We start from the raw sequence: 20,083 nt of genomic DNA on the forward strand, positions 1-20,083 counted from the left end.
GTGTAGGCTGGCACTGTAGCCCCGATTTGACCCCTAGCCTGGGAACCTCCATATACTCTGGGTGTGGCCCTAAACAACAACAACAACAAAAACTTGAAGTTTTTTAAACAAATCTCTTCTTGTACCCACTTTATGAATTTCCCCCATATCCTTTAAGTGGTTAGAAGCCAAGTGGTATTTTTTCCATTAAATTTCAAAATTCTCATGGTAGTTATGAGACCATTTTTATAAAGAAAAAATTTTTCTTCCAAATTTCAGTTTAAGGAATCTTCACACGCCAACACACATGGTATTTCTGGAAAGTGGGTGCAGACCAGATTGCCTTTCATTGAGAAATACAACAGGGTACAGAAAGTCCTGGTTTCTATGTTACCCATCAATAACGCTCCCCAGAAACTCAGATTTAACAAGCAAAATAAAAGATTTTTTTTCTTCCCTTGTTTCATGTGCCATATTAACTTTGCACTTTTGCATATTTAGAAATAGCAATGCTTTGGCTGAAGAGTTGCCTCTCTTGCTCTCGTGGGTTCTGGAAATTATTTTCTGTACTATATTTTATTTGAATTTTATCGGTAGTCCTGGTGGTGGTGCTCTTTGACTTAAAAGTTCCTTTAACTACAAACTACTTTACTCTGGGGATGAATAGAGTCCTTTTAAATTAGCAATGGTACATCAAAAATAAAATTCGAGCTTCAAAAAAAAAGGATACTACCACTGTAAATTTGTAAGGGCAGATCCAAATATCTCAGGAAGCTGTCCTGCGATAGAAAAGGCTTTGTACGTGAGAGACAGATCTGTGTGACCTGGGGACATCACTTAAGCCCTGGGGAACTCAGTTTCTGTATTTGTAAACTTAGGCAAATGCCCACCTCCTAACATTTGTCTCTGTTGATTGATGAAACTTCATACATAAAACCCCCAACACAAAGCTAATAGTAGCTAAACAGTTAACATAAGTCACTTTATTTCCCTAATCTCTATTCAATGCACATTCTTAACTGGTAATAATAAAGAACTAACACCAGACCACGTTTACTTTATATCTAGTAAATTCAAGTGATTGAGGAGAATCAATCTCATGTTTTGTGCAGAGGTCAATTTTAATTTTGCTGCTTGGTGACTTATCCAGTTACTGCAATTAGCATATGTACACCTTAGAAAGTCCTCTCATATTTCACAAGTTAACTTACAGTGCAACTCAGTGGTTTCAGACCGAATGTATAATTATGTTCTTGTTTTAGAGGTTATAAAACTGTCATTTCCTGAACTGAAGTGACAGCAAAAGTGGAGAATTTAAACCTGAGGTTTTGGGCTCTAAGTTCTTTGGGGTTTCATGACACTGTGTTGGCTTCTCTCAAAAATAAATCTTCCTTTTCATAGTAACTCATCACCGGATAGTGAACCACTCTAAGAAAAATATGTTAGGCTGCTAAAAACGTTCCAGGGTAACTCAAAAATGAGGTATGCTTCCGCTGAAGAGTTACCTCTTTTGTCCTCCTGGGTTTTGGAAATTATAAAGCAGATAACAATGGAGTATTTACTTCTAAGTGCTTATTTTTCTTAAAAAAAAAAAAACAACAAAAAACCCAAACCCTAAGATCTTTTATACATTAAGCTGTATCTTATATTTTAGGATGAAGTGGCCTTGGTTTGACTGAGATTAACTTCATTTTCCTTTGGTTCCTTCTTTGGCATCACTTATGATGATTTTACCTAATTGAACTCATAGTTGTAACAGCTTCATTTTCCAGTTTCATTTTTCAAAATAGTTGTAACAGTTTCATTTTTCAAAAGAACACTAAAATATATATCAAATAAAAAGATTTATAATGAAATATAAGATAGATAAGAAATGGAGATTCAAAATATGAAGCTCTTCCAAATTGGGATAAAGGACTTTGGCCTTATTCCATAGGTCAAACTGTAAAGAACTATGTAAGGTCTAGGATTTTATCTTTCCTACAAGTTAAAAAGCTGAAATGATACTCTTGCCTGATGCTAACAGAAGACACAAGTCTCCTGGATCAGAGACAATGGGCTTTTTGTTGTTGTTGCTGTTTTGGGTTTTTTTTTTTTTTTTTTTTTTGGTCTTTTTAGGGCTGCACCCATGGCATATGAAGGTTCCCGAGCTAGGAGTCAAACCAGAGCTGCAGCTGCTTGCCTATGCCACAGCCACAGCGACTCCAGATCCAAGCTGTGTCTGTGACCTACATTACAGCTCACAGCAATGCTGGATCCTTAACTCACTAAGCAAGGCCAGGGATAAAACCTGCATCCTCACGGATGCTAGTCAGATTCGTTTCTGCTGAGCCACTGATGGGAACTCCAACAATGGGCTTTATAGTTCACCCCAAAAGCAGAGGCAGAGTATCGACAAGTTTATACCATTTCCTTATGTCCCCTCCAGTCTCACGGAGTGTCACACAGGACAATGATGGATGTCTGTGCATGACATGGGTTATGTTAAAGACAAAAACCATCTCTGGGGGACTCACAGTTTTGCTTTGTTTTGTTTTGGCCATGCCCATGGCATGTGGATATTCCCGGACCAGGGATGGAACCTGTGCTGTGCCATAGCAGCAGCCTGAGCCACTGCAGAGACAATGCCAGATCTTTACTTGCTGCGCCACAAAAGAACTCCCACAGCTTTTTGAATAAGAAAAAACAAGCCTACTCTTTGTCTGCAGGATTTACCTAGCCCCTCAAGGGGTTATGTTCATGGCAAGCACTGCCCTAAGAAATGCCCCAGATAAAGAGCATTCAGGGTCTTTCATTCTTGCCACACCCAAAAGAATATGTAGGGTGACAGCAGACTGATATTCCCAACAGCTAGCAGCACTTGATATTTTTGATGTCACGAGGTGTCCTCCTCTAAAGCATAAGAAATACTGCCATCAGTGACAATGCTCCCTATGCCGGTGACTCTCAGGAGGAGCAAGGGAAATTCTGCACCCTTTGCAAAAGCTTTCAGGTAATTTTTATACAACTAAGCATTGGAAGCCATAAAAAGTTTGGAGGTGGGGAGAGTACCATCATCAAATTTTTATTTTAGAAAGACGACTCAAGACACAGTGGGGAGACTGATCAGAGTGGACGAGATGGAGCAGAACATACTCAGGAGGCTGTCATGGCAGCCGCGTTGTGACGCAACTTAATACATATTAGAATGTGGAAGACAAGCCAAGAGAGGAATGCCGGATGGGAGCAGGGGAGGGGGGAGAGCTGCTAGAACTAACATATTGGTGAGGAAATCAACAGGTGGGAATCTGACAAGAGAGTAAGTTTGACTATGAAAAGATCTCAGATTCAGTTTTTGAAAAGTTGTATTTAAAAGATTTACTAATTTCAGGGGACTATAGACTGGACATAACTCATTATCTATTAGGATAGAAAGAGGCATTCTGCAGATGATTTAGAATCCAACAATGAAATGTATCTCCTATTAATTAAAGTTAGCCAGTCTTATTCACTTCTGAGTCAGCTCTGTTACACACACACACACACACACACACACCTCTTCAATAGTTAGGACACTATAGGGAATACTGGAGTCCAATAGACACTTTAATTCATGGCATTAAAATCTTAGTTAAATATAATACAAAAATCTCAGCATCCTTGGGACCAAATAATACTCAAGATGTATAGAATGTTGCCTAAAGTCCTCACAGAATGGATGTAATCGATAATTCAAAAACATCGTATAAGTCAACAGTTTCAGTCTCATTTTATTCAAATCCATATTTTAAAACTAACTGGGGGGAAAGGAGGGAATAATTTTGATTTTATCCTCCTATTTCTCTCTCCCAAAATATAACAGTTACCTCTGGGCAAAAGGCATAGAGCAGACAAGAAAAGCAGCCAGATTCCAGATACCTGGTTGATGACACATGAGAAGTAAAACATCCTTCTTGGTCAACATTCCAGGTAAGGACAGCCCAGATCATTTCATAGGCAAAACTGACGTTCAGTTATTTTTGATCTGTCTACGTTGCCAGCATTATTAGCTCTAGATACAAATGTCTGAGCCTTCAAAATTTGATAAGGGAGTCAAAATGGACTTTTGTAATTCTGACCCTCTGCTATTTTTATAAATTCAACAAAGACAGAAAAAAAAAAAAAAAAAAAAGAGCTGGGCTCCTGAACTATATAGATAGGTAATAAGAGTGACTTCAGTGTGTAATACAGAGCCAGCTGCCGTGTTCTTACCTGGTTGCAGGTATTGATGTCTATGCCCCCCTTCAGATATTCCACCACTTTGTCTAGGTTGCCTGCTCTGGCAGCACGGAGGAAGCTTGCATTGCTGTCAGACTGTGAGAAAAAGAAAAGACCTTTCATGAATTCTGGATCGAATGAAAACATATCAAAGATAGAAAGACAAGAGTATTTACACTTCACATCCGAAAAGCTTTAGTTGCAAAATATTTCAATCCTGAGTTTAAAACACTGAATCGTAATTCACAGTACAAGGTAGCAACTTCACAATATTTCTGGAGAGTGGTTTAAGGACAAGTGGAGTCCATGGGAAATACAGCCCGCTGTGTTAGAGTGTAAAAAAAAAAAAGGGTTAAAATAACTCTTTAATGCTTTATTCCAAATCTTCAGCCACATTTGAAGGTGAATTTGCACTACCCTCAAATTCACTGTTACCCTTTCATTTTAGCTCCAGGAAGCTGGTGACTTTATACTGAGCCTAATGTCGAGCCAGAAAAGGAATCAAAAAACTAAAATAAATGGGTTTCTTAAAAAGGCACTGGGTTTCTTCTTTCTCTTCCTTTACTGTTCATTTTTTAAAAAAGGTTTTTTAAATTAAAGTACAGTTGATTTACAGTGTTGGGCTAAATTCTGTTGTACAGCAAAGTGACCCAGTCATATACATATACATATACATATACATATACATATACATATACATATACATATACATATACATATATATACTCACACACACGCACACACACACACATACACACACACACACATTCTTTTTCTCATATTATCTTCCATCATGGTCTATGCCAAGAGAATGGACATAGTTCTCTGTGCTGTAGGTAGGACCTCATTGCTTATCCATTCTAAATGTAATAGTTTGCATCTACTGTTTGGTTTTCAGATGCATCTGAGGGAGAACATTGGGCCTGGGTCTCTTGGCAGTCATCTGTCCTGTTATTGGGGGGTCGGGTGGTAACAGAAAGCTCTGAGGATTCTTTGAGGAAGGTGGGTAGTGCTAGCTGGCAGGTGTGCACTGGGCTGATGTAAATTTTGTGATCCCAGTGATTTTGTAAAAACAAGATGAAATTTAACCCAGCTGATATAACAGCAGACGCAAATCTCTTGGTAGAGACGACCACTCTGGATGGAGGAACCGCTTTTCGAGCCCTTGTCTTGACTCTGCCCCTCTCAAAATCGGATCCTGGGAGAATTAGCTGAATTCCCACCCGCAGGTGTCCTGAGGAGGCCACTGCAGAGAGGTAGCCACAGTCACCCTGCCTCTCTGGCTTGCTGACAAAGCCCAACTTTAGCACAATGACGTGATCAACTCTTGTTAGGTTCCAAGACACTGGCTTCCCTTTCTACTTCGTCTGGTGGTATCAGCTCTGAAGAAAGAGAAAGCGGTCCCAGGAAACAGGACCCGTGAGGAAGTGAGACTCAGGTAAGATGGCGGCTCTTAGTCTAGCATTGTCCTCAGTACGCTGCCCTGCCCGCCTCCCTCCCTCCAAGAATGAACTTGGCAGGGGCCCTTGGCACGCTCACAAACCAATTTATTATGACTAGTGATGATGCACAGAGATGGAAATGGAAGTGTTTTCCTCTGGTAGTCTCAAATATGGAGTTATTTGCATAGCATTCAAATGATTTACCTTGGGGAAGACTGAAAACCCTAGAATGAAATGACCTCGCGTTTAACCCAAATACCACAATGCCTTATATATTTACGAAACCAGGTAGAGACTTTATGAGGAGTTGAAAGGTATGACTGAACTCTACGCTTCTGGAATTCATGCTCTGAGTCTTCAGAAAAGTGTCACGATTTAACATCGCCCTGTTCCTCCTCCTGCACCACTGTGATGCCTCACGCCTCATCCTTCCTGAAAGCTGTGCCCATGGCTGGGTGCCCCAAGTATATCTATCTGCAATGCTGCAGCAACTGAGTTGTGACTCATGTTGAAAGGCCTGTTTATGAAAGTGTTCTGCGATGTGCAGCAAATTCTAAATTCCAGGAAGATTTTCCACCTTCAGGTTTGAGGCCACAGCATTTAAAAGTGAAACATGATACTCGGCACTATGTCCTGTCAGGATCCCAGAAGAAACATTATTTACTATAAAACAACAGTTAAAAAATATTAGGTCACAGAAAGTATGACAATATTATTTCCTGTAGAGCCAGAAAATAAATCCGCATGCTATGTATTATTAAATATACTTTACGCTATAGTATATTAATATAATATACTATATTAAAGATGATGCCCAGTTTCTTTCATCTTGTACATGAGGCTTCATAATTATAGGTAACATTTATGAATGTTTACTGTGGGCCAGACACAGAGCTAAGAAGTCATATATCATTAATATATCATAACACTAGGAGAAAGGAACTGTTGTTATGGTCATTTAATAGGTGAGGAAAAAAGTTTAGAAAGTTTCCAAGGGCACATATTTTTTGTATGAAGTTTTTACAAAAGGCAAAAACTATAGAGATCAGTGGTGTCCTGGGGGCTGGGATGGGAGCAGGGGTTGAAAACAGGCATGAAGAAAACGGGGGGCTGATGGATGTGTCCTAAAACTAGATTGTGGTGATGGCGGCACAACACCATAAATTTACTACATGATTCATCAAACTGTAGAATTGGAACAAGGGATTTTTTTGGTATGTGAATTATCCTCAATCAAACTGTTACTCCTGTTCAGAGTAAAGAAGGAAAAGTATAAAATAATAAAATATTGGAATAACATTTAAAAAAAGAGATCAGGGTGCCCTCTAACTCCTACAAAAAAAGAATGCCATGGACAAGTGGAGGCTGAAGGGAACACCTGACCTTGTAGGGTTGAAGTAACCCCTGGAGACATCCTGTGGAAGCTGAGAGGGGCTGCTGTTGGTCTGAAGAGGGCTTTAGGTGTCACTGAGAGGTACCTATTTGACCCTTTTAGCACCTCTATAGGGACTGGGCATGACCTGGAGGGCTGCTTTTGCTGTTACATAATAACAAATTTTAATAACTAGTTTTCAGAGTTCCCATGGTGGCTCAGCGGTAATGAACACAACTAGTATCCATGAGGACATAGATTTGATCCCTAGCCTTGCTCAGTGGGTTAAGGATCTGGCGTTGCCATGATCTGGCATTGCCATGATCTGGCGTTGCTGTGGCGGTGGCATAGGCTGGCAGCTGCAGTTGCAATTCGACCCCTAGCTTGGGAACTTCCGTATGCCTCAGGTGAGGACCTAAAAAGACAAACTTAAACAAACAAGTGAAATGATTTTTAAAGAATAACTAGTTTCTCTTTTATGAATCAAACTCCTGGAAACTAGATGCAAGTCAAAGACTTACAGCCAATCCCTGGAACTTTAGCCAAAAAATGTTCCCAGTGTTTGGGAGGAGCGAGAGCTAGTGGAAATGTAACATTTAAGCCATGTTGGCAGGGACCTCTTCAACAGTTGAGGCACTATAGATTTTGCTATAAGTTGGATCCTTCTAGAACCCCATTAAGGGATTTCATTTCCCTCAAGCGAGAAAATGCATTAGAAATACATTTTGCAAAGGCATGTAAGGGTATTATTATAAAATGATTCGAGTATGAGTTTCAAGAGCAAAATTAAAATGAGACATCAAAATTTATGTGTATATATTGAAACAATAGACTCGCACGGAAGAATACATTTTTCTCCCACTTCCACATAAACACATGCAAACCCTACGCTACAAAGAGGTCAATCTGTGATTAAAGCTCTTGACATAAGCGCTTAGGATAAACAGCAGTCAGTCTGGTTCTCGTCAATCAACACATAGATGAAAGAGGATTCAGGGATTCATGGTGAGAGATGCAGCAATTTTTACCATGCTACATTTCCCTCTGAGTATGAGCAAGGTAAGAATATAAAAATTAAAATTAGGTATTTATACGGGGGAAAGTATGCTTTCAAAATAGACTATGGTCTTCTGGTGAGGCCAGGAGATTTCACACATAAAAAGCACAATAAAGAGAAAATGAGGCAGTAGCAACTCCTTTGGGGGAAAAGTCCCAGGCCAACAGACTAACCTCTTTTTGCTTTGCTGCTTTATGTCCCTAAAACTCCCAATCCTAAAACCAATTGTACTTATGCGTGTAAAGTCTGACTCTGGACAAGCATTCAAAGGCTGAGCCCCACTTACTTTAATCTGCAACAGATGGATGTCATTAAAACTTGTCCCTTTTACAACCCGAGGGTGGCATCTCAAGCCGAGAGAGATAAATTTCCTCTTAAATTCTTCTTGACACAGTTCTGTACGTTTCTTGATTGGAATGTTAGAAAAGCAATACTTTCTCAGCACCCAGCTGAGTGGACATGACAGGCCAGGAGGAATGTGCATTCAAAGAGCCACATCATGTCCTAAGGAAAGGCTTCCCCAAAGAGTCCGGGGGCACAGGCACAGGAGCCCACATTTGCTCCAAGATTTTATAAAACTTCTGTGCTTACAGTCCAAAAGAGCCTAATAAGGAGAACACAAGCATGTTCCAGGTCATCTAGATGGCTACCCTTTAAATGGGCACAACCACGTAATTTTGGGATATGCCTTTGTGTTTATAATGCAGTGCATTTCAGGTGAAGCAGAGATGGACTGTAGACAAACGCATGACATGCAAAATGTTTGCCATGGTACAGAAACTGATCAGAGAATCTGGCCATCATACAGATGGATACAGCATCTGTATACAGCAGGATGAACCAAAGGAAACTGAGCACAGCACTCAGTAGCACATTAAAGTTGCAAATAAACAACAGACTCAGATGGTATCCTTGTATGGTCCAACCTGCCTCGACCATTAGCCGTGAATCTAATGGAAAATCCAGAGTAAAATGCCTTTCCGTTTCCAATTGCAGTTTTTAGGTACACATCTCAAACCTAAGACTCATTTTATCTCCAAGTAAATGAAGAGAGATTTAAATGACTATCAAACGGCTCGCCATAAAAATTGGCATTGGCATAGTTCTCTGACAGCTTTAAGCTTTACTATTCTGAAGCAGGAGACAAAGCCTTAGCTGTATTAGTAAGAGTTTGTACCACATGCTTCTAAAAATGTATGCCCTACATTATTTCCAATGAAGCGAAATTCAGAAATAAATTATAGAAATCTGAATTTTTACCATGAAACCCAATATCTGTGATTTAGCTTTTGACAATCCTATCCATTCTATTACATTGGTGTTATTTATTTATGTTTGTTAGCTCTGTTTATGCTTAATTTGTAAAACTTTCATTCTGTAATAGTCTAAGATTTTAAAGAGTTTTATGTGGTTTTATGTTTACAGCTAAATTAAACTATAATAAAAATAACAAAACTGGAGGTCACACATTTTTTTCTACTTTGAAAGAGATGAATATCTTATTCAAGCTGGAGAAATATTCATCCTATACGTGAGTCAGCCAGTAGCCTTGAGAGAGTGATACAGGGCACCTGGCTTGTCATGTACCTTCTACAAATATCTGCTGACTGATTAATCTTAGGAAAGCACATGTTCCTTGTGGAATTTAAAGAATTGGCTTATTTTCTTAGGATACAGTTATTCCTTTGTAAAAGCAAGGTCATTTACATGCCTACCCCAAGATCCACATTTTATACTAATACAAAATAAATAAAAGATATTAAAATAACTTGAGGGGAAAACTCTTAATATGAACATAATGAAATAAGGGATATTTCTACAATTCCATAGGTCTTTTCCTTGGAAGGTTGGATAAGCTGAAACCGTGTCCAGTAAATCATTTTTATTTATTTATTTGTTTATTTATTTTTGCTTTCTAGGACCACACCGGTGGCATATGGAGGCTCCCAGGCTAGGGGTCAAACAGGAGCTACAGCTGCTGGCCTACGCCACAGCCACAGCAACGCAGGATCCAAGCCATGTCTGCAACCTACACTACAGCTCACGGCAATGCCAGATCCTTAACCCACTGAGCAAGGACAAGAATCGAACCCAAAACCTCATGGTTCCTAGTTGGATTTATTTCCACTTCGCCACGACAGGAACTCCCATGTCCAACAAATCATGAGTTACATGATATTGAGTCTCTGTGAGTCTCAATTTCCTATCAAAAAATAAATGTATAGAGTTGCCGGAAGAATGAAACACAATATGAAGGTGCTTAGCCCAATGACAGAGACAAAAGAGATTTACTGAGTTTGTTTTATAATTGTAGCTTTCTTGCAAATGACAAAAGCAAAACAACAATGGCTAATAAAAGGATGGATATATATATATTATCTTCTTTAAATAAGAAGGTTGCTGCCAGAAGACCAGAGTATTTAAAAATACTCTGCTGTGTGCAGGTGCAAAGGGACAAAAAAGAAGCCAGAACTGGGTATGGCTGTGTCCAATGATGAAGATTTTGCAAAGCACCCTCTTTGTGATATATGAATGCTTTTACTTTTGTAAAGGACTGATAGATTGTTTATATGTTTTAGCTCTTTTAGCAGTTCAAACTACCTTGTCATAAACCAAGACTTTGGGGGCAAATGAGATGTGCACACTAGGTGTACTGAATTTTTTGGAAAGAATTCCACAAGATGACTTTCTGAAGTTAGAACACAGAAATGACAATTAAAATTCTTCACATTATAAAATCTCACCTAAGTTCTATTCAGCTGCCACTAATGATAAAAACTACGATAAACCAGAAGTTTATACAATGCAGCTCAAATGTGTTAAGCCACATTTTTCTTTTTTGGCTGCCCCCAGCATATGGAGTTTCCAGTTTCCAGGCCAGGGAGCATATCCAAGCTGCAGTTGCAACCTCCGTTGCAGATGCAGCAACGCCAGATCCTTTAACCCCCTGTGATGCGCCAGGGATTGAACCTGCCTCCTGGTGCTGTAGAGACACTGACTATCTCATTGCACCACAGTGAGAACTCCAAGCTGTATTTTCAGTATATTTACTTTCAATAGCTCTTTACATTGCTACTAAATGGGAAATGCTGAAGAAGCTCTGATCTTCAAAGAGTTAATGTAAATTCCCTAAAGATTGCTTTTACTTCAATGACCTATAAACTGGTTCATGTATAGGTATTTCCAGTTTACTTTAAAAATATTATTTAAGACCATGATTAACACACAAGATTGAGAATTGGTATCAAAACAATATGGAAGTTTTACTAAAGAAATAAATTCTGGGAGTTCCCGTTGTGGCACAGCAGAAACAAATCCGACTAGGAACCATGAGGTTGTGGGTTTGATTCCTGGCCTCGCACAGTGGGTTAAGGATCTGGCATTGCCATTAGCTGTGGTGTAGGTCGCAGACAAGACTTGGATCCTGAATTGCTGTGGCTGTGATGTAGTCCAGCAGCTGTAGCTCTGATTCGACCCCAAGCCTGGGAACCTCCATGAAGATGCAGGTTTGACCCCCCTGGCCTTGCTTGGTGGATTAAGGATCTGACATTGCCATGAGCTGCGGTGTAGGTCGCAGATGCAGCTCAGATCCGGGTTGCTGTGGCTGTAGCTTAGGCCGGCAGCTGTGGCTCCAATTCCACCACTAGCCTGGAAAGTTCCATATGCCACAGATGCAGCCCTAAAAATAGAAAAGAAAAAAAGAGAATATTTTGTATTACTATGTTGAGATTCATGAATCCCTTGCACAATTCTTATATTTTGAAACAGAGTAGAACTAGAATATTATATAGCAGTGGGAATAGAAATGAATGAACCATATTCACATGCAACATGGAGAGACCTCCCAAAAATAATGCTAAGCAAAATAAGTCAGACCCAAAAAAGGACATTTTTATGGTTCCATTTAGAAAGTTTGAAAATGGACATAGCTAATCTATGCTGTTAGAAGTCAGAATAGTAGTTTCTGGAAAGAAGCAGAAAGGGGCTTCTGGCTGCTGAAAATGCTGTAGTTCTATTTGTTCATTCTGGGTGTTCCCAAACGGGCATGTAAACTTTGTGAGAAATATCAAAATAAACATTCTAATCTGCAGTTCCCCATCTGTGCCATGTAACTAAATGAAACATTTACTTAAAAAAGATGATGACATTGAAAAATGAGTTGTTCCTAACTTACACAATGGTGACAAAATCACTGAAGAGGAAAGAGATGAAAAAAATAGTATTCAAAAGCAGTACCTTTTTCTTACTGTGGAAGCAATTTTTCTAATGCAGACTATTCACATTATTCAAGACGTGGAAAGAAAACTGTACCAACAGTCTAAGAGACAATTTACACTACTGAATACCTACAGTTTTGTTCCGGAACCCCCCAAAAAGTTGCTAAGTCAAATTCTAGAGTATCTTTTCATGGTTGCTCTGATAACTATTGAAGCTTTATAATTATAAAAATGACATTTTATTTGATCGTATACGAATTACACCTTTCATTTGGCATTAGTAAAAGTTATTCCACTTTTCTTATCATTTGGACATATTGTACAGACAGTACTCTGGTCTTCAAATCGTATTCTGGTTTGCTACAAATCCAAGATGACCACATCTGGTTTGGAGATCTTGGTTTTTAAATCTTCTAGGATAAACATGAGTAAGTTACTAGAGACAATTTTATACCTTAAAAAGAAATTGCTGTACACCCACTTCCTGTGTTACTCACTTTTCTGAAAATTGAATCAAAGTATTAATAATGTGACAATATCCTTACTTAATAGATCAGAAATACTGCAAGAACACAAAACTGGTAGGAACAAAAATCCTAAATCAGAAAAGAACGCTGAGATACATATATTTGATAACTATTTCATACTTCAAATTCCCTGTGATTTTGAAATTTAAAATGCTTATATATTTTTATATATCATTTAAAAATAATTCTTGAAGAGCCAACACCTTGATTTTGGACTTCTGGAAAAAGCTATGAGACAATGAAAGATTTTTTTGGCCATACCCATGGCATGTGGAAATTCCCAGGTGAGAGATCAAACCCATGCCTGGGCAGTGACCCAAGCTACAGCAGTGACAACACCATGTCCTTAACCCACTGAGCCACCAGGGAACTCCCAAGTTTTGTTTAAAAAAAATAAAAGTCAGAGTTCCCATTGTGGTTCAGTGGTAACAAACCCAACTAGGACCCATGAGGATGCAGGTTCAATCTCTGGCCCCCTTCAGTGGGTTAAGGACCCAGTGTTGCCGTGAGCTGTGGTGTAGGTTGCCGACACAGCTCACATCTGGCATTGCTGTGACTGTGGTGTAGGCCAGCAGTTGCAGCTTCATTCGACCCCTAGCTAGGGAACTTCCATTTGCTGGGCGTGTAGCCTGTAAAACACAAAATTAATTAATTAGTTAAAATAAAAGTCATTACTGAAGAGAAGAAATATGGATACTTAAGTTAGTATATTTAAGGATAGTAAAAGTCTGACTTGAAAAGTAGCTTTGTTTTGCTCTTAAGAGTTTGATTTCATAAAATGTTTCTATAAATAGGCTTATTACTAAGATGTTATCACAATGAGACAGTTAAAACTTTTTTTTTTTTTTTTTCTGTTTACGGCTACACCCTTGGCATATGGAAGTTCCCAGGCTAGAGGCAGAACTGGAGCTGCAGCTGCAGGCTTACACTACAGCCACAGTAACGTCAGATCCTTAACCCAGTGAGCGAGGCCAGGAATTGAACCCGCCTCCTCACAGAGACAACGTCAGGTCCTTAACCCACTGAGCCACAACAAGAGCTCCCGAAATTTTCATTAAATGAGAACTTCGACAAAGATAGGCAGAAACATTCTTAAGTGTTTATAGAGTTCTTGGTTTCCTGCTGAACAAGTGGGGACCTGCTGTGTAGCACAAACTCTACCCGATGTGCTGTGATGATCTACGTGGGAAGAGGGTCCAAGGGAGAATGGATGTGTGTACCCATATGGCTGGGTCACTTTGTTGTACCACAAAGATTATCGCAGCATTGTACATCCACTATACTTCAATAAAACTTTGAAAAATGAAAAAAAGAAAAATGAAGCAACTTCTCCTAAGGAAAAAAAATCAAAAGGGTTGGATTATTTGTATTCTAGGCATATGGTCTGCCTACAACTTAGAAACACCTACGGAACTCAGAAGTTCCGCCATAAAATAAAACACGTCAATTTTTTTCTGAATTTAAATGGGATAATGGTAAGTTTGTAGATGGAAATATTTGTGGCTCCTCCACAATATTTACAAATCTAAGAAAATGAGAACAAGAGAAACATTTTGCTGTAGCCATAGGTCAGACATCAGATCGAAGAGTTTGAGGTTCATCCTAAAAATTTAAATTGAAGAACACTACAACGGAATGCTTTCAGGCTGTTTCAAGGGATAAAATACTCTTTGGGAGGCTCTAATTACACGAAGAGATTTAAGACATTACTCCTTCAGTTAGGTAAGCACCTTAATGATTACTTTAGCTAATAAACTATCAAGAGTTAATATTTCTCCCTAAAGAGCCTCTCCTACTTTGGGAAAATGGCATATGATTAGGACATTCCACTTTCATTACTGGTTTATCTTGGAATAGAGGAATCTTGTAACATCATAGTTTAACGCCGTATATACGACCCCTAATACTATTGCTGAACTGATATATTTTGAAAGTTCTGCTTACTTTTTATGTTCAAAATGTTGACAATGCACAGGCAAGCAAAATATTCTATAAATCTTACACTGAATATTATAGTTTCTCCATAATATTCCCTAATATTTACAATAGCTAAAGTAACATGGAAATCTGCATTTAACACGCCAACAACAAAAATAATAAAAACGTAGAGCTCCACAATAGAAATTTAATAACACGTACCACATTTATATAGGATTAAATTCTAAATAGTTCTCTATTACTTCTTTGGGATCTCCCGCTGGTATTAATTGTGTGTTAAAGAATGAAAAACCCTTTTTGAAATAATCTGTATCCCAGGTCGAATATATTTCCTAATTTTCAACAAGCTGGAAAAAAAACGTTTGGCCAGCCTCTTAAACACAACATGCTCCAAATGAATATGGGCTGAAACATGGAAGAGCTCATCAAACTTTTATGTCGGGTCCATAAATTTCCAAAAGAATTTCCCTTTGGCCAATCAATGGCCATAAAAAAGGGTGGGTTTTATAAATGAATACTAACCCACCATAAAAACACTTGGGTCAGGAGAAGAAAGAGAACTTTTGATACCATTTGGTAACAATTGTTTCTTTCTTTCTTTAAGAAATCTTGTCTACCTAAAAAACCCCCTTCCTTCCCTGACTCATCAGTGTGTTAAAATATTACAGAACTTTTGGGGGAAAAGGTATGTTAGAGTTCATCCCACTGCTATACTTAAGGATCAGGATAAATAGAACTGAATCAGGTTTTCGTCTCCCTTAAAAGCTCTTAGAACGGTCAGGATACGAAAAAACAAACCCAACCAAATGAAAATCTCTTTCATCAATTCTTTATCATGCCAGGCATCCTACAGTGTCAATTGACTATTGCCCCCTTGAGGTAGCCACTGAATTTCTATTCCCCTTGGTCTGATTATTCATCTTCAAACCCATCTGCTTTGAAGCAGACATCACTCAGTCAGAAGCAGCTTTGTGACATAGCCCAGATGAGGCGCTGACCGCATCCCTGCACTCTGCACACACCAAAAAGTAGGTTGCTTCTCTTGCACTAAATTATTCAAGATTGAACAACAAGAAGATACAGCCTCGGGATGAAAACTTCACAAGGGCTTACCTGATAATATGACCACTCTTTGAAAAGAACTTGCATACATTTTTCTACCCTCACGCTGTTGATTTTAGGGTAGCCCTGTTAAGATGCACATGGAAATACAGAAGTGCTTTCTGTTTACCATGATCCAGTGTACATCTGGAATTGTCAGTCAGATTGATTTTCTACGGGGTATCACTTAATTACAGCTCAGCAGCCACACACCATGACAACCGGATTCTACTTATTTAAATGTAATGTTGAACTCATTTATACTACCTTCAAAAAAAGACCAGTTTAGGGCAAATGCATCAAAATTGAGCTGTTGACTCAACTTTTCATTTCACCTTTTTGAGTACACAAATATCATATCTACTCCAGAATAAAATAAGAATTTGAATCCATTACTTTCTAGTATCATTTGTTAATCCCTAGACAATATTTTAATTTTACAGGAATAATAGACCCAAGAACTCTGTTTGTGCCACACTTGGAGTTTCTATTTTTTTGAAATCTTTCTAATTACTGGGTGTCAGGAATTTGAGCATGATAATTATGTTGTTTATTGGGGATAATTTGTGTCTCTAGTCCTTTTGGTTAAACTGCTGTTAAGTGCACTGCCATCTGTAAAATGGCAAAAGCCCATCTTTCTCATGTGCAGATAATTTTTGAGAGGTTATTTATTCACTCCATTCTCCAAAGTATGTGGTTCCCAAAGAAGGACGCAGAGCTTTCAGACTCTTTTGCATATTTGTGATGATGTACGTGGAAAACAAAATTCCAATTCTAGAAAAATCTGCATTAATGCTACATGGAATACATAAAATAATTTTTATATTCATTTCTTGATGCTTGTAATGCTGGCCCAGTGGCGCAGAGGTGAATGTCAACAAACCTTTTAAAGATTAAATTAAAAAAAACCCTGAAGAACATGCAATATGTGTGCTGTTTAAGAAGGACCTCACTTCTTCATTTGATTCGCTTTATTAACTTGATTAACTTACTGAGAACATCTATAGCTGTGCTTATCTAAAGGTGTATGTATTGGAAAACCCATAACTTTAGTTTGGAAAAGTGGAAATAAATTAGTCAAATAACGTTATTTTTATAATAAATTTTAGATCATTTAACCAGTTCTTAACAAGAAGTTATTTAGGCATAAGACAAATATTTTTGAAGCACTTACTGTGTGCCAGACGGTGTGTTAGATGCAAAGGATTAAATGTAGAAAAATAAACATGATCCATCCCTTCAAAAGATTTTAAGATCTACTTGAAAAGGGGGGTTTTTTAGCTGCAACGGAGAGATCCATTCAGAGGTATAGTCTAAGCAATAGATGCTTGTTTGTTTTACAAACATGTTTTGCATTTAGAGGCAGAATAGGAATAGAGTGTTATAAAGTTCCGGGTGATAAGTCTGGTGGAAAACATAGAAGACACAGGGAACAGTGAGTGCAACGTCGTCATCGGGTACAAAAGAACACAGCGTGCAGAAAACCATCCTTAGCACAGTGGGTGCGCATCAGAAAGATCACATTGGAAAGGCGAAAGAAGTAAAATTCTTCATGTAAGGCAGAGCCCAGACCATGAATGCTCTTGTATGCCCTAAGAAGCCAGAACATTGCCCTCTAGGTGAAAGTACAGGAAAAGCCAACATCAGAATGCTATTTTAAAATAATCACCCTACTAACTTATGGAAGATGGGTTAGATGGAAAAGAGACGGTGAGACGATTTGGATACTATTGAAATGGTCCCGGTGAGTAATGTCATCAGGGTCAACAATGTGAAAAAAAAGAAGTAATGTGTCATATACGTAGGGAGAAGAAGCTATAAAACTTGAGGGAATTGAATTTAAGGGTTTATGGAAAAGAAGAAATTAAGGAAAACCTGGAGACCTCTAACTTAGGCATGTAATGAGCGACACGACTTTTCAAGACCAGAAATTTAGGGAAACAGAATACTCTAAAATTAAATCGTGATAGGTTGGGGCTTTGATCTGATGAAATCTGATGTCCTATGGCTGCATGGTAGTGTGTGGAAAATGCAAGACTAAAAAGTCCAGGAGAGACATAGGCCACAGAGTAACCTCTGGGAGATGGCCCAGTTTGGCAGTGATACTGGATTTTGCTTTACTCCTTAGAAGCACTTCTTGTATTGCCTCTGGAAGTAAATACTGTCCATCTATCAACATTTTTCCTGAAATGCAAAGAAGTTCAGATAAAATACAAATTGCAATGTACATGTGTACATACATACACACGCACACATATAAACATATCTATATATGCACACATATATCTATACTGGTGAGACTAAAACAGAATTCTGTACCAGATATTTCACATGAGCTCAGAATATTAATATCACTCTGCTAACACTTCCCCATAAGGTCAGGGCACAACCGATGTGACCTGCTGTAACTTTCTAAATTTACCCCTGTGCTTCGAACTGCAATTGTCTAGAATGGTTTGAGTTATCCCATTCTAATTCTATGCAAAGTAAAGAGATTTGAAATGTAAAAGACAGGATGGAAAACTGGTTTGAAAAAAGGAACGTGTTTAATTAATTGCAGTACCTTACACAAGGCAGAGGAAAAAGATTAGCAAATCAAGTATTTGAGGCCTGTGTAGCCTTCTTTCTCCCTTCCTTTCTCTCTCTCTCTTTCTCTCTTTTTCTTTCTTTCTCTCTTTTTCTTTCCTTCTTTCTTTCACATTTTGCTTATACTACAAAATCCCTCTGCTGGCAATCAGTCAAGAAAAACCCCCTCAAGTTATTACTGCATTTCAGAGACTATCTGAATATCTTCTGAGGCAGCTTTCAAAACAAATTCTTAATTTGTTGGGGTAAGAGCATTGGCATCAACTCCAAAGAGAATTCTGAAAAGTAAGGAAACTCCTAATTTAAACTTAACTACAAACAAAAGTAGGGTTAATTCATCTCATGAAACCAAGCTTTGGTTCAGAAGCCCAAGACCATTTTAAAAGAAAAACTGGGCCGAAGCCAGGTTTAATGAGAAATGGAGACTTCTCTACTAGTTATTTTGTATTATTTGACTTCTACAAGAACTTGTACTGAGTGGATCCTGTGGGTCTATTTCCCAGAAGGTCGAGATAGCTTCTTCATGACACCTTCTCCCTTCAAGTTTGACCAAGTTCTTTTACTCTGGGGTCCCCTAGCACCCTGAGCATTCGATCATTCATAAATATCTGTTGACTACTCGTTATAAGCACAACACTACACTAGGTGTTGTGAATGGCTCTAGCAAGACCCCCAAATTATCTGTTTATATATCTATCTCCCCAACTGGCCTGGACCTGCAAGGATAGATGAGGTCATTCATGACTTACTCATCTTTGTGTCTCCACTGCCTAGCACAGCACCCAACCCAGACCGGATCAATAAATATTTGTGGAAATAAAACAGAATAAAGGGAGAAAGAAGTTTAATGAAGTGAAGTTGGCCAAATAGACACAGGAAGCAGCATTAGTCAGTACAAATTAAACCAGTGAAAAGTTTGGTGAATCAAGTACATTTTTACAGACTTACCAATTTTTAAAATTTGGTTTCACATTCTGATTAGCAAAATTTATACTTGTTAATTCCCTTTACTACTCTATTAGATAACTACAAAAAAAAACACCAAAATCAAGTGAATAAAAAAAGCATGAAATAATGCCATTTGCAGTAGCATAGATGGATCTAGAAATTATCATACTAAGTAAATCAGAAAAAGACAAATATCATGTGAGATCACTATTATGTGGAACCTAATAAGAACGACACAGTAGAACTTACAAAACAAAAGCAGACTCAAGATTTTGAAACAAAACTTATGTTTACCAAAGGGAAAGGGGACTGAGATTGCTATATACATACTGCTATATATAAATAGATGGGTAACAAGTACCTACTGCATAGCATAAGGAAATGTATTCAACCTATCTGGGAAAAGATCTGAAGGAATGGACATATGTATAACTAACTGACTTTGCTGTACACCTGAAATTAACACAACTTTGTAAGTCAACTATATTCCTATAGAAATAATTTTTTTTAAAAAAGTAGTGGGAAAGGATGCCTTCCATCTGTATCATTATCATCTTACAGTTGAAGTCATGGGAAAACTATTATACTTAGCAATGGAATTGGTTAGAGAGCCATGGAGCTCAACAGTCTCTGACTTTAATTAGTTTAACAGATAATTGCCATGTATGCCATTAGTAAAA

The 20,083-nt window shown here is 38.3% G+C and overlaps 1 protein-coding gene across 13 annotated transcripts in view; it reads right to left on the reverse strand.

Moving 5' to 3' along the window:
• Positions 1 to 20,083, reverse strand: part of ANK2 (ankyrin 2) — a 722,246-nt gene that overhangs the window by 208,207 nt on the left and 493,956 nt on the right. For all 13 annotated transcript variants that reach the window (XM_047799241.1, XM_047799252.1, XM_047799247.1 and 10 more), the window contains one exon: positions 4,210 to 4,311. In XM_047799241.1, the coding sequence (XP_047655197.1) occupies positions 4,210 to 4,311 (102 nt within the window). The remainder of the gene's footprint in view (positions 1 to 4,209; positions 4,312 to 20,083) is intronic.

The sequence above is a fragment of the Phacochoerus africanus genome, chromosome 10, assembly GCF_016906955.1.
Source record: "Phacochoerus africanus isolate WHEZ1 chromosome 10, ROS_Pafr_v1, whole genome shotgun sequence".
NCBI classification, from domain to species: Eukaryota; Metazoa; Chordata; class Mammalia; order Artiodactyla; family Suidae; genus Phacochoerus; species Phacochoerus africanus.